Genomic DNA, 14,092 nt, shown 5'->3' with positions numbered 1-14,092 from the left:
AAATCGGGGAAGCGAGCAGGTCCAGGGGGCTGTGGCAGCAGCAGCCCCACACAGAAGCTGCGTTCTGGCTGGCTGGGCCTTTCTGCACACAAGGGTGGAAGCGAGGCTATAGGGTATGTTTTCTGGGCTGCGTGTACCCGTGATTGCCTCACTCCCACCCTCATGGGCGGAAGGACTAGGTGGGGTACCATTCGTTGGGGGGGCCCTGTGGGACAGATAAAAGTGCTTGGCCGGCCAGATCCAGCCTGTGAACCGAATTTTATCTGCCTCTGAGTTAACCAGACCTAAAATGGGTTAACCCAACCTAATGAATGCTTACACACATCCCCTAACCTAGCCCCTAGGTTGGGAAAGCCCAGTCACCCTCCATAGCCCCAGGACTCTGCTGTTTTTACCCACCCCTACCACAACCAGGCTGTCCCTACCCACCAAAATACAGCTCCAACTTAGAAAGCGCCTCCTGGACATAGCAGCTCAGCAATGAGGGGCATAGCCACTGAGGTCCCTCAGCCAGAGGTGTGGGGGCCCACCACATTCCACCCGTGAAATGGCTGCCTGTGCCCACTTTCTGGGGGGCAGCCCTTGCAAATTAGGTAGGTCCCTAGCCATAACTGATGTAGCTGATTTTGTTGCCAGCAAACAAGTAACATCACAAAAATGGTCAATCTGCCTCTTTAAGAAAGACGCTTACATTAGCTGGCATATGAAAGATCCACCACATACATGGTACATAATACAGCACAAATCACTGTTTACAAAAGCTAAAGGTAGCTACAAGCAAGACTTTAAGTGTAAAGTTTGAAATGAGGTCAAACAATTAATAAAAATACTGCTTAGTTATAAATATTAGATTTTCATTTTATGATCAACCCACCCATATCTTTGGCTTATCTACCCTCTTACTTGTGGAATGGCAACTGAATATGATATCTACAAGTTAGGTTAAATAGTTATATTGGTACCCGTAAGTTTGGCAGTCATGACGCTCTTATTTACTGAGTAATGGACAAAATAAGTGGTGTGTTTTACATGAAAAACTTTCCCTAGAAGTTAATGTAAAGAACAGGAAGTAAAAGTACTCTACTTGCAGTGCTTCTTTCCCTCTTTGAAGGATACAAAAAATTAAAGGTTTCTACCAAATCATCCCTGATGGTGTATGGGAAGGTTTTTCATATGAGTTAAAAACAAGAAAGAGGCTGTGATCTTGCAATGAGGCCTGGGTGTGGAGGAGTATGTAACACTTGTATGGGAGAGGTTGAAACCTAGAAGTTAAAACAACTGGGTGGGTGAATCTACAGGGCAATTAGTGCACATGAATAAACTCCAACGCTTTTTCTCCCAGGCATGTAATTTGAATGTGTGCCCAGGAGGAATTAACTCTGGAGCAATCAGCACCGGAGTTTATTTATGTGCAGCATATAGAGCCTGGTCAGAGCAGCCCTGGATGGCATGGGGCCCTGGTAGTCAGCCTGCCAACCCAGAGCTGCTCCGACTGGGCTCAATGTGCTGCAGAGGGTCTGGCTGAGATACTTCAGTATAAACAACACCTACACTGGAACACCCTCATGTTTTAGCTAGCCAGGTTGGTGTCTGCACGTGTGCTGCTGCCGTAATCTTTTCCTGCACCCTAGTAGGGGCACATGTGTAGGCGGTTGAGACATTTACTGTGGAGCTAATTAGTCAGTATCTCAGGCAGATACACTCAGTGTGTAATTAACTAAGTCCCGATCTGTGCTAGGCCTGGCTCTGTGATAGGCTAGGAAGAGAAAGTTGACCAGAGGAGGTACATGAGAAACCAAGCAGCCTATTGTTGGTGTGGTTTCTACTCTATATTTTAGGAAACTAGCCTGATCAGGCACAGAAAATCTATTTGATAGTCCACACCAAGGTTTAAGATAAGGGCATTATCTGATTAAATCTGATTACCTGATTAAAGAAACAGCAGGCCTACCTATCGTCTAAAATATTTGAGCTAAATGCCCTCTTCCCTCACTTTTCCTCATTTTGTAGCCATCATGCACCTCTTCACATTCGTTCTGGCCAGATGATTAAAACTGTAAACTCTCATGGTATTTCTAATCTGGTTGAAATCAGGAAGTACTGGAACTGTAAAGGGGAAGAAAAAAGCTTATTTTAGTGATATTTCCAGCTGCATTCAAGGGATGCAGAGGCAGACCTGCCAAGACTCACACATTAGGAGAGAAACTTGTACATTTCCTAGTAATTTTAATGCATGATTAAAAAACACTGCTGCTTTGAAAAAAAGAGATTGAGAAAACAGTGATATTTTCAATCTTACTTCTTTAAATTGTAACAGCTTGAGAGGTTTAGGGAGATTGATCTCTAGTTTGTGTGGGTGGGTATGTCAGCCATTAACTGTAGGCAACTTAGGCAAACTCAGTGTTATAAAATCCTAGAAAAATGTGGAGCTAAGTAGCAGAAAAAAAATTCACATCCTGCAAAGAACCCAAAGTTTATTCTAGGATCAAATTTTCTTTTGTTTACTAAAAACCAATGCAAAAACTGTAAATATTCATTAGAATTTTCTCTATTAGAAAACAAAACAAAACCAACCTCAGTCTGGTAAATTTTAACAAGGCCAGAGAGTTGCTTTTAATTCAATACAAACTTAAGTGTAAATGTTCCCAAAAAGGCACTGGTTATTTGCAGGCAGGGTGATGAGTGAGCAAATCAAACTAAGAGTCAAGCCAAGCCTATACTTTGACATGAGACTCCCAAGAAATATCTACATACTACAAGAAAGAGTTTTGTCAAGTACCATATTTTCACGCATATAGTCCGCGGGCTATATAAGTTTTTACAAACATGATGGATGGGTACGGGCTATACAAGGGTGTGGGCTATGCAGAGTCTTTAGAATCACCTTTAAGTGGTACTAATTGCTGCAGGGCAGGGGAGGGATGAGGAGCTACCCCCTCCCCCCCCCCGGCTCGCAGCTCCTCATCCCCCCCCTCCCCTCCCCTCCCCTCCCCTGCAGCAATTAGCACTACTTTTACCTGGCTCCAGCTCCAGCTCTGTCCGCCATGCCTAGCAGAGCCTGCACTTGCAGCCATGTCTCAGGGGGCGGCTGCAAGTGGGTGGTGAGAGCCCGGTCCCCACATGTCGGCAGCGAGCGCCCGCCACCGGGGCCAGCACCTCTCAGGCTTAATAGGCTTAAAACTGCCCTCAGCACCAACACTATCAGGTGCGGGGAATACATGGGTGCAGTCTATACACGGACTATTTTCTGAAAATACAATTTTCTGCTGGTTATACATTGGTGTGGGTTATATCAGTGTGTGGGCTATATGCACGAAAATACAGTATATAGTCAACATTTTCCCTGAGCCAGCACTGAATGCCACAGGATGGTGCTAGGACGTTGTGCAGATGCAGGCATCATCTATCAAAAGACATAAAATGGTCACAATGAAAGATCACCTGGCACTCTTCACGTAAGTCAGGGTGATGTTAGCACTGCTGTTCCAACATGGAAAACTGCCCTGATGCTTTACTGAATTTCCCTTGCATTTTCAAGTCCTGTCCTAAACTTAGTGCTTCTAATCTGGCCATATTTCATCTCAAAAGATGCTTCGATATTGGACAAGGAAAACTTGTATGCAGCTTGCTTATTCATTCAGTAACGCAAATTTTATTTGAAAGTCATTTTTTGTTTCTCTAATTTGAATGTCACTTTCCTTACCTACCTCCTTTTTCATGTTCATCTCCAAGAACAGTATACAGACACTGTCCAAGGATTTTTCATAATCTATAAAAAGCTGGAATTGCTTGCTAAGCCAAGACACCTCTCTATCTGTTAGATTAACCAGGCATATACAACTGGATTTTCTTTTGCATTTTGAATATATATTTTGCTTGGAAAGTAGCAATCTTCAGACATAACCACAATGGTGGTCAGGACATTTCTCTTTATCTGGCCAGTGGATTGTACTGTCAGACCTTGCATACTTATAACAAATAGCATAGAGACAAGAAAAGTTGGCACTATATAGACATACATCTAGTTTTTGAGGGAAGGGCTTACAGGAACAAGGATCAAGACAACAGAAAGAAAAACAAGCCTTTAGTCAAGTTCTGATCTGCATCAGAAATTAATGATAATTAACTGGCAACCTTTCCTCATGCTTTAGACTTGTGTGTGGGGAGGTGGGGGTTGGTTACTATTCATGGTCCAGCACTTGGAAACATTCTTTATTAAAATGCAGGCAGGCTCCAACAAGAAACATGTGTTTTCCTTTAAGGTCTATTTGCTTCAGTGATATTACTGTATCAGTCAGACTCTATGACACACAGACCTCATTGAATTTGCTCAGGTGAGTTCATCTAAATATATTAGTTTTATCTAGCTTATGTATATAGAAATAGCTTTCTATTTCCTGCTAGTTGGTGAGTTGTTACTTAAATCCAGATTCTAAGAACCTATGTGGGTACAGGAAGAAGTGAGATGGCTTTAAACAATTTTTTGATTTGGAACCAGTATACACTTACATGAGAAACGAACTAAGAAAAAACTTGTGAAACAGCCATTAAAATCTATTTTAATTGAAAGAGATCACATAAAATAGTTCAGTGACCCACAGCACTATTTCCTGTGAAAATTACAAAATTGGTTTTAGATAAAGATTTTTTTGCGAGTTAGCTGATAATTTGCCCATGTTAACTGCATTGTAAGCTGTCAACTTTCATTTTCCTGTTTTCAGTATTAGAAAACAGAATGAAAGAAAAGACATGAATATTCACTATCAAAACAATTTGGGTAGGTTGAGCTGATGCAGTCTTGGCCTAATTTTGCATAACCTGGAAAGCTGCCCGCACTTCTAATTCTGAACATTTTAAGACACCTTCTTACCACTTTCATCTAGCAAGAAATCATCCTGGTAACGGAACTTTTCTGGTCCACAAGCAATAAAAATGTCATCGTCACCAAAGAAATCCTGAAGGCACATCACCTGCAAGAGAAAAGGAAAGGAATGCACTCAATGTGGGATCTCTCATAATAATTATAAAAACAATAAATCCTTCCCTGTCTACATCTGTATGAAAGCTCTTCTCATTTAATGAAATCAACAGGGATTCTTCTCCAGTGGCATTTCAAAGCAGTGTTCGGACCATCTGTTACAAGTAAGAAACACTTTTATGGACAGTGCCAGAACAGAGAGATAAAGAAGATAGAGCGCTGTAACTGTCACATTTATTATACAATGTATCAACGTGGAATGAGGTAAGGGCTTTTTGTTTATGCACAAGATGGTGTTCTGTAGTTACTGGATAATTAATTTGCTTTTGCAGTTCCCATTTATATTGTTTGACAGCCATTAAAATTGGCTAACAGTTTTGTAGGCAGTATTTACTATGGTTATTTCAACAAAATCTGAATGACAATGAAAGTAGCCTGAGGAAATCGATATGACGTAACTGAGTTGGGGAAAAATTGCTCCACTTTAAGCAGCTCACATTCTCTATCACTGCTCCCTTCATTTCCCCTAAACAGTACCCACTAAACCACTTTGAAGGTGTATCTTTGAATAATCAAGTCAGTATCAGTGTGAAACTTTACTTCTAGTGTTGAGCAAAAGGAAAAAAAAACACTTGGTAAGACATCAGGATTAGAATATAGTTTAGTTCTCCTAGTTTCAATATCCTTTAGCAATAGCTTCTATTGCATCAAGTTCACTTTGTTTTTAACAACAGGTGTAATGTTTCCATTCTCTTAATTTATTTTGCTAGCCATACAGCAGAAAATTGGCAGTATTCCCAACTCCTGTCTTTTGGCCCTTCTGATCCTGTTTTTATAGCTTCTAATCTGACTTGCCTTTAAAAAAAAAATACAGACACAGTGTGAAATATAGATTAGATAAGGGTTTTGCAGCCAGATCAGTTGAACAATTCTTTCAGAAACTTCACTGACATTAGATTTCATAACCAAAGCCTGGTTGTAGCAGCATTCAGACAGCAGAGGTCTATGAACAGCATTTATTCATAAGCTTCACAAAATACTGGAAGAGAGCCCAATTGAATCAGATCTTCCTAGCCATGGAAAGCAGGAGGAAGGGAAGCAGGGAGGGGAAGTCAACTTTCTGGTTGACTTCACTGAAGAAAAAATTCACTGGCAAAGATGGATGACTGAATGACTACTTTGCCTCAGTATTTCACTGGGCAAAGGGGAAAATCATGCTATATAGGGTACAAAATGAACAGGGCAGGAATGACTGTCTTCCTATTATTGCCATAGAACTGGTGTGTGATCAATTAAGGAAATTAGACATATATAATTCAGCAGGACTGGATGAACTCCATCTGAGAGTGCTGAGGGAGCTGGCCAAAGTCATTGCAGAACCCCTGGTGAAACTCTTCCAAAACTCATGGCACTCCAGAGAAGTTCCTGAGGACTGGAAGAGGGCCAATGTTGTCCCCATCTTCAAGGAGGGGAAGAGGGAAGACCCAGGTAACTTCAGGTGAATTAGCCTAACTTCTATCCCAGGGAAAATCCTGGAAAAATTCATGAAGGAGTCTATATGCAATAGGCTTGCAGAAGGTGGGATTCTGAATGACAGCCAGCATGGTTTCATTGCGGGTAGGTCTTGCCTCACCAACCTCATCTCCTTTTACAATGAGGTAACTCGCCACAGACACGGGAAAGCAGGTTGACATGGTATACCTGGACTTCCAAAAAGCCTTTGATCTGGTATCTCATGTTTTCACAGCAAGATTGGAGGATTGTGGGCTTAACTGCGAGACAGTTAGGTGGGTCTGAAGCTGAGTACAGGGTAGGACCCAGAGAGTTATAATAAATGGATCTGCATCATCTTGGCAAGAAGGGGGAAGTGGTGTCCCACAGGGGTCAGTGCTTGGTTCAGTGCTTTTCAACATCTTTATCAATTATTTGGATGTGGGATTGAAGAGCTCACTGGCCAAGTTCACAGACAACACCAAGTTATGGGGAAGCATGGTCACACTTGAAGATAGGCTATAGATACAGGTGGATCTAGACAGGCTAGCAAGCTGGGTGGGTTGGAACCAGATGAAGTTCAACATTGAGAAATGTAAAGTGCTTCACCTGAGGATGAACAACCCCCAACACACCTATAGGTTTGGCAGCGCCAAACTGACCAGTACTATGAACGAAAGGGACCTGGGGGTAATAACAGACCATGGTATGAATATAAGCCCGCAGTGCCTTACTGTAGCCACCAGGGCAAATAATACTCTGGCATGCATCAATCAATGCATCTGCAGCAAAACCAAGGAAGTAATTCTTCCACTCTACTCAGCATTGGTGAGACAGTAGCTGGAGTACTGTCTTTGCTGTAGTGCTTTAGTGTTTTACACAGCACTGAGCTCTGTACCAAATGCAACCAAGTAGATCAATAAGCATTAATTATACATTCAGAGCTTGTTCATCCACAAAGGGGAACTATACTTTACTATAGGTTTGATTTAAATAATAAAAGTCACTTAAACCAATGTAGAAGGCTATATGGAGTCTGAAGTCAAATATGAAACTGTCTTCTTTAGTAAGAAACAGGTTTAAGCCAAAACTAGGCCATTTTAAAATCAATGCAAGTGCAAACAAAACCCAGGGAACAAAGGAGAAGCACAGCAGAAAGAGAACATGGGACATTAAACTGGCTTAACAGAAACACAAGTCTCTCTCAGAGTTTGTGCCTGTGATTGAGAGAGAAGACAACTGCATGATTCTCTTGACCTCTTCTTTGTCAGTATGTGACCATTGCCTTTGTTTCTCCGTTTTGTACAACTACTTACAAACACTTTGAAGTTCCAAATAAACTATTCACTGGAGCTGCAATGAAGAGTTTGCTTGGGACTACATTTGAAGAATTGTCTCCTCTGGGTGAGTTGGACCTTCCTCCTTCATAAATTGCTGCTGCTCTAGGTGGTAGCTCAAAGGCACTGGCCAGTGTGTAAGTCTGAAATATGTTTACTTTGTTTAACTTGATCTGTTTTTAAATGCTGATAATTTATGTAACTTTTAGTTTAATTTCTATTACTCAGTTTTATTTTATTTCATTGTATTGCTTATTTCATTGCACAACACCTGGTTTTTTTGTCAACACCTGTTTATCAGCTGAGTGCTAAAGATCCAGTGTGCCCTCAGGAAGGAATTCCTAAAGGAATTCCTAAAGTCTTGGTAAAGAGAGCTCTTGCCACTGTGAGGGCCTTGTTATATGTTACACTGTGAACCCCACTAATGTTGATGGGTGTTATTGCTAGCTCAAGTTTGGAGCAGCCACATTTCAGGCCAGCAGGGGCCTAGAGGACTGAATGATAAGAAGCCCTGACCCCTCCCATTCCCCAGGGTTTCCCCAGGCCCCCTTCATCCCCAGGGCTCCCCCTACCTCCTGCCTTCCCCTGCCCCTGGGGCATTACTTACTTGTGGCTGCCCATGTTGTCTGCCTCAGGGAAGCTGGCAGAGAAGGGTTAACCTACCTGCTTGGCTACATTTGCTGCTGGGCTTCTGGCCCACAGAGTAGCAGAAGAAATTTGTCCCATTGCTTTTTGTCACTGCATACATCCCTGCACATGGGGTTGGTGCAGGGAAAATTGTCCCAGGTAGGGTAGGGGAGGCTGGGGGCAGCACCTGTGCTGCTCCTAGCAGCCTTTAATGGGGTACTAGGAGCCTCCCAGGGCAGCAGCAGCAGTGGTGATCCAGTAGCTCAGAGCTTGGCCAGCAGCCAAAGCATGACACTGGCTGGCCTGTGATAATGAAGAGGTTATAAATGAAGTCTGGGGAATCATCCCAGCAATCCTGTCATAAGTAGGGGCATACTCAAGCCATGGTTTCATAATTTTCACAGAAACTGAAAAACAGTGATTTCTGCAAACACCATGAAAAAAGGCATTTTCAGCGATTATGCATGGAATTGCCAGGAAAAAAAAGCCTTACTAAAAATAAAATGCTAGGCTCTCCAGTGGGAGCCAGTAGCTGCGGCAGCCCAGCCTCACAGTGATGGGGAAGAAGCCTCTGGCACAAGCCAAGATGGCAGCTCTTCCCGCCACCACTGATTGGTCAAAAGAGCTGCCTTTCGTGTGCCCTGTCCCTTCCACCAACCAATGGCAAAGGTGGGACCACAGAAAAGGCAGCCCTCTCAGCCAATCAGTGGGTGGGGGCAGCACTTGCCACCAAAAGACTGCAAAAATGGTGCTTGGTGTCATAAGCCGACTAAGATTTTTACTTTATCTCAGTGCAATTTAGGTAGATCCTAATCGTAAGAAACCAAATAAAGGAAGGCAGCACCTCTTGAAAGTCAAGTGAATTTTAGAAAGCTTAATTAATGAACTAGTAAAGAGGTACCTGGGGCACTCATATTTGTTTTGATTAAAGGAGCAAGCATGATAGATTATATATAAATAGAACCACATATGTGGTATAAATATAAATCATTTGAAATTTTACCATGTATAGAAAGTGACCATTTTTCCCTCTCTCTAAAAATTCCATAAGAATCTTATGGGGAGTCTTCCCCCCAAAACTATACAAGTAGCCTCCCAACTTATAAGAAGCCAGTAGAAAGAAAATTCAATGGAATGATGAGTTATGAGAAAATGTGTTGCTCTGTTCAAAGGTACTTTTGCAGGTCTCTTATCTCATATACTCAAACTACAAGAACCCCAAGAAAAAAATTCACAATATGAAGCAGTTGCCCAATAATTGGAAAATGCCATCAAAAGAGAGAGCATGTTTATTGGGTATAGACGGAGTCAGTGGCACGAAGTATGGTATGATGAGCAGTGCTCCAAATCTAAAGCTTATTTAATAGATGCCTTGGAAAAAATACAAGTCTAAAAATGACTGTGCTAGCTTTCAACAAATCAAGATTAAAATAAACTATAAATAATAAATAGAAAGGAAAAAAAAAACCCAATACCAAATAGGCTATAGAAGGAAGTGGTAGCTGCTGGGAAAAATAACGATAACCAACATTTTTGGCAAATTATAGCCAAAAGGCCAAAAAAATTAGCTTATTTCCTGTTGCATATATTCTCGAAGATAAATGGGTCTTGTTTTTGAAAAATAACTTTAACAATTTAATCTCAAATGGTGAAGGAATTTTATCTATTAAGCTATAAGAATGTCATTAGCTCATCTCTGAATTTCAAGTAAGATGATATATGTCCTAACAGAGAAATGGAAGGGCCCCCAGTCTTGTCTTTATTTCCCCACAAATAGTCAAGTAATTCATTGACTGATGATGTCCAAATGTTGACCAAGATTAATATAATTATTTTAGAAGGCATTTATTCAAAGCATTGGAATGAAACTCTAATAGTCCCAAGTTTTTAAAATGGTGATAAGAGATTGAGTCATATCGCCCTATTAATTTTATGTGTATTTCTGACAAAATATTTGGGAGGCATTTATTTTTTCCATCTGCAGACATGGATTTCTGAAAATAATACACTGGGACAAGAGCTGGCTGGTTTTAGAGAAGCCTATTCCTGCATGAACCATGCTCAGCATTGCACTTTTTAGCATCTAAATATGTAAAAAGACAATTTGTAAAAGGAGCTTCATAGAGGTGTACCAGTATATTGATCCATATTGTATTGGCACCAAAAAAGGAAAATTGACATTCTTGACAATCGGCTTTTTTTGGCCAATGTGGCTGATAATGTCACAGATAAAAGCCACGTGCATGCGTGCAGCCCCAGCATGCATGTGGCCAGAAATGCAGCTGGGCAGCTTGGACAGCAGCATCTAGCTGGTACGTTTGTGGGGGGGTAAGGGACATGGGAAAGGTGCAGATGAAGGTCCCCATGGTGGGGGAGGGAGCGGGGCTGGGGCTGGGGCAGGAGTTGCCCAGTGGGGGTGGTGTGTGGGATGGAGCCATGGGCAGCTCATCTAGGCTCATGGGTCGGAGGGGGGGAGCAGGGAGTAGCTCCTTCTGCTGCACAAGCCCCTGGGGTATGCATGGGGGCATGTGCCACCCAGATCTGTGTGCAGGGCAAGGGCAGGCTGCAGGCTTAGGGCTGGGGGCTGCACTGGCCTCTTTCTGGCAGGAGGGTGGGCTGGGGCTGCACTTGGGGTGGGCAGGGACAGGGCAGGTGGCAACACTGAGGGGAAGGGGGCTTTGACAAATTTTGGGCTAACTGTATCCCACCCCACAGCTCCCCTTCCCAGCGTTGCTGCCACACGCCCTGAGCACAGCCTCAACCCAGCTCCCCGTGCCAGGAAGAGGCTAGAGTGGGGAGCCTGCCCTTGCCCTGCACACAAATCCAGGGGGCACATGCCCCACATGCCTTCCCTGGTGTTCATACAGCATGGGGAGCCACCCCTCCCATCCCCCGTGCCCTCCAAATGAGCTGCCCATGGGTCCATCCTGCACCCTGCCCTGGCTGAGCAGCACTTGCCCTTGCCCCATTTGTTCCCTCATCATGGGGGCCTCAATCTGACCTTTACAGGAAAAAAAACTAAAGATGGTAGCTTCTTTTAAATATCTTAACATCTAGTTTAGCAAAAATCTGAGCTGGAATAAGCACACTGAAAATGTAAACACTAGAGAAAACAAGCCTTGGGTGAAGATTTATCCTTTTATAATAAGATGGGCAGAAGAGTGGTTCTGATGGCACTACGGTCCATAGAATCCATTTTATTGTATGGAGTAGAATTTTGGGGTGTCCACCCTACGGTCCACCAAAAGAACTGAAAAAAAATTCTAATGGGTTTTTAAGGCAGTTTTTATCTCTACCTAATTCTACAGGGGGAGTGGGGACATCAGGAAACAGTCACACACACTGAACCCAAACTTATAAACATAAGCACCTTAACACAGTGAAGAACTCTAAACTACGGGATGAAAATTAGGGTATCTGGTAGGTGTAAAAGATCAAAGTGCAGTCTAGAATTCCTTCCTTTTCCAAATAAACCCTTGTTCGGGTAGTTAAATAACATTTATACTCTCCTCCAGAGTAATGGCCTGGGAAATGTACTGAGTCACTGACTCAATATTTACGCTATATTTAAAAAACAAGACACAAATTTAAGGTCTCCTTTACACGTTCATGTAAAGGCACAAATAGAATCTAATGCACAATCCACACTTTTGCATGTTCACACATGCACATCCACACATGCATGGCAGGAGGTGCAATTGGGGGATTGCACATTAGATCCCATCATCCCTTATTGCCAGTGCAGAGGAAGCCCAAACCCAGGCTCCCCCTGCATCGGGAAGAAGCAAGCTCCTGAAACTGACAGCTCCAGAGGCATCCAGCCATGGAGACGTTCCACATAACCCTGTGGCTGGGAAATACAGCTACCACAATCTGGGAGTACGTGAAGCCCCTGGGGTTGGGAGATTGCAGCAACCATGATCTCCCAGCCCCTGGGGTTTCACACAGTCCCAAGGATGGGAGATCAGGGCAGCAACTGTGATCTTTAAGTCCAGAAATTGTGGGGAGTCCCCAAGGCTGGAAGACTATGGCAGTTGCAATCTCCCAGACCTGGGAACTCCATGCACCCCAGAGGCTGGGACATCAGAACTGCGTTCTATCGCTCCTGGAACCCATCTGGGTCCTGGCACCAGGAGCTGTGCTGCCACGACTCAGCATCTGCACCTGCTGGAGCTGAAACTCTCCTTAATTTTGGGACCTCTAGCCCCATCTGGGCATGGTGTATCCCTGAGGCTTGGAGTCCCAGAGTTCACAGGCCTCCCAGATGGATGGGAGACCCTGCTACATGTACAAATTAAAGCCTGATGGCAACCAGCTATAAAGTTGGTGCACATTTTCGAGGTCCAAATGTATAGCTGGTTGGAACTTTTTTGTGGCATGATAAGTACCTTGCATGTGTAGCTGGTCTTCAGGTAACTGCACAATTAACCAGTTAATTACACAATACATGCAATGTGTATTGGGAGCCTCAGTATTACAGATGCCAGCATGCAGACAGGGATGGTTTTACAATTAATACAGTTTGGCCAAGAACCTGCCTGTCTGTGGTGAAAAACTATAAACAATGAAAGGCCATTAATAGATTAAGATTCATTCAAATGAAATCTGAAGTCATGGGCAGGTGATGTCAAACTTCATATTCGGGGAGAATATGTTCTTGTGGGAAGAATGAGATATATGACTTAAGTCACTATTTGTGGTCCTGTTTGTTCTTTGGAGAAATAAGAGGAAAATGGAACGTTTAAATACTGGGATAATGAAGAAAAAACATATCTGGCTTCTCCCCAGCAATTTGAAGCCTGCTTTATAGTACTTAGGTGTGTTTGCATTACATGCACAAAGAATAAGGGCCAAAATCAAATACAATTCCCCTGTTTTGTTTTGATTGCTTCTTTTTATCTTTTTTCCTCTCAGTCATATACTATGTTCTTTTAATTTTGTGTTAACTGGTAGAATGGATCTTTCTGTATGTTTTAGCAAAACTAATGAATTACATAACTATTGTTATATTTAATTTATTGTTCACTCTACTGTACTATGTCAGCAATAGCTGTAAACAAACTACTACTACTACTACTGTCTGCTCCCTGGATGTTATTAATATGGCAATTATTATCCTGAATTATTTTCTATTAAAAAACTCTCACATCAGAAGCCTGCACAGCAAGCATGGAAACACTGGGCTCCTGCTCATCAGGTCAATCTCCCTGAGTTTTAAGTTATATCCTCTAGCTTCCAGGAGCTTCCCATGAGGTCTACAGTCTACCCTGTCATTGTAGGTTCCTGGCATTTCCTTCAACCCATACTTCTCTCAAGCTGGTCCTGACATTGCCTTCTTAGGGCACGTCCAGGAGAGCATGCATGTGCCTCTTGCAGCATCTCAAAGGAGTTTGAGACACCGCAATACATGTACCAGGAATAAAAAAAACAGTCCCCACCTGCATATTTGCAGCATGTGCTCAAAATTTGGTACCTGGAGATCCAGGTATCAAACTAAAATCTTTTGGAGGCTGAACAGGTTCAGGTCCCGTAGCCTGTCCTCATAGGGCCTGCCCTGTTGTCCCCTGATCATATGAGTGGCCCTCCTCTGGACCCTCTCCATGCTGTCGACATCCCTCTTGAAGTGTGGCGCCCAGAACTGGACACAGTACTCCAGCTG

The 14,092-nt window shown here is 42.9% G+C and overlaps 1 protein-coding gene across 3 annotated transcripts in view; it reads right to left on the bottom strand.

Moving 5' to 3' along the window:
* DCLK1 (doublecortin like kinase 1) overlaps positions 1–14,092 on the bottom strand; it is a 396,146-nt gene that overhangs the window by 195,891 nt on the left and 186,163 nt on the right. For all 3 annotated transcript variants that reach the window (XM_019530072.1, XM_019530074.1, XM_019530076.1), the window contains exon 3: positions 4,871–4,970. In XM_019530072.1, the coding sequence (XP_019385617.1) occupies positions 4,871–4,970 (100 nt within the window). The remainder of the gene's footprint in view (positions 1–4,870; positions 4,971–14,092) is intronic.

Source organism: Crocodylus porosus, unplaced genomic scaffold (genome assembly GCF_001723895.1).
Source record: "Crocodylus porosus isolate Cpor-Errol unplaced genomic scaffold, CroPor_comp1, whole genome shotgun sequence".
Taxonomy (NCBI): domain Eukaryota; kingdom Metazoa; phylum Chordata; order Crocodylia; family Crocodylidae; genus Crocodylus; species Crocodylus porosus.
This window is presented reverse-complemented; position numbering and strand designations above follow the sequence as displayed.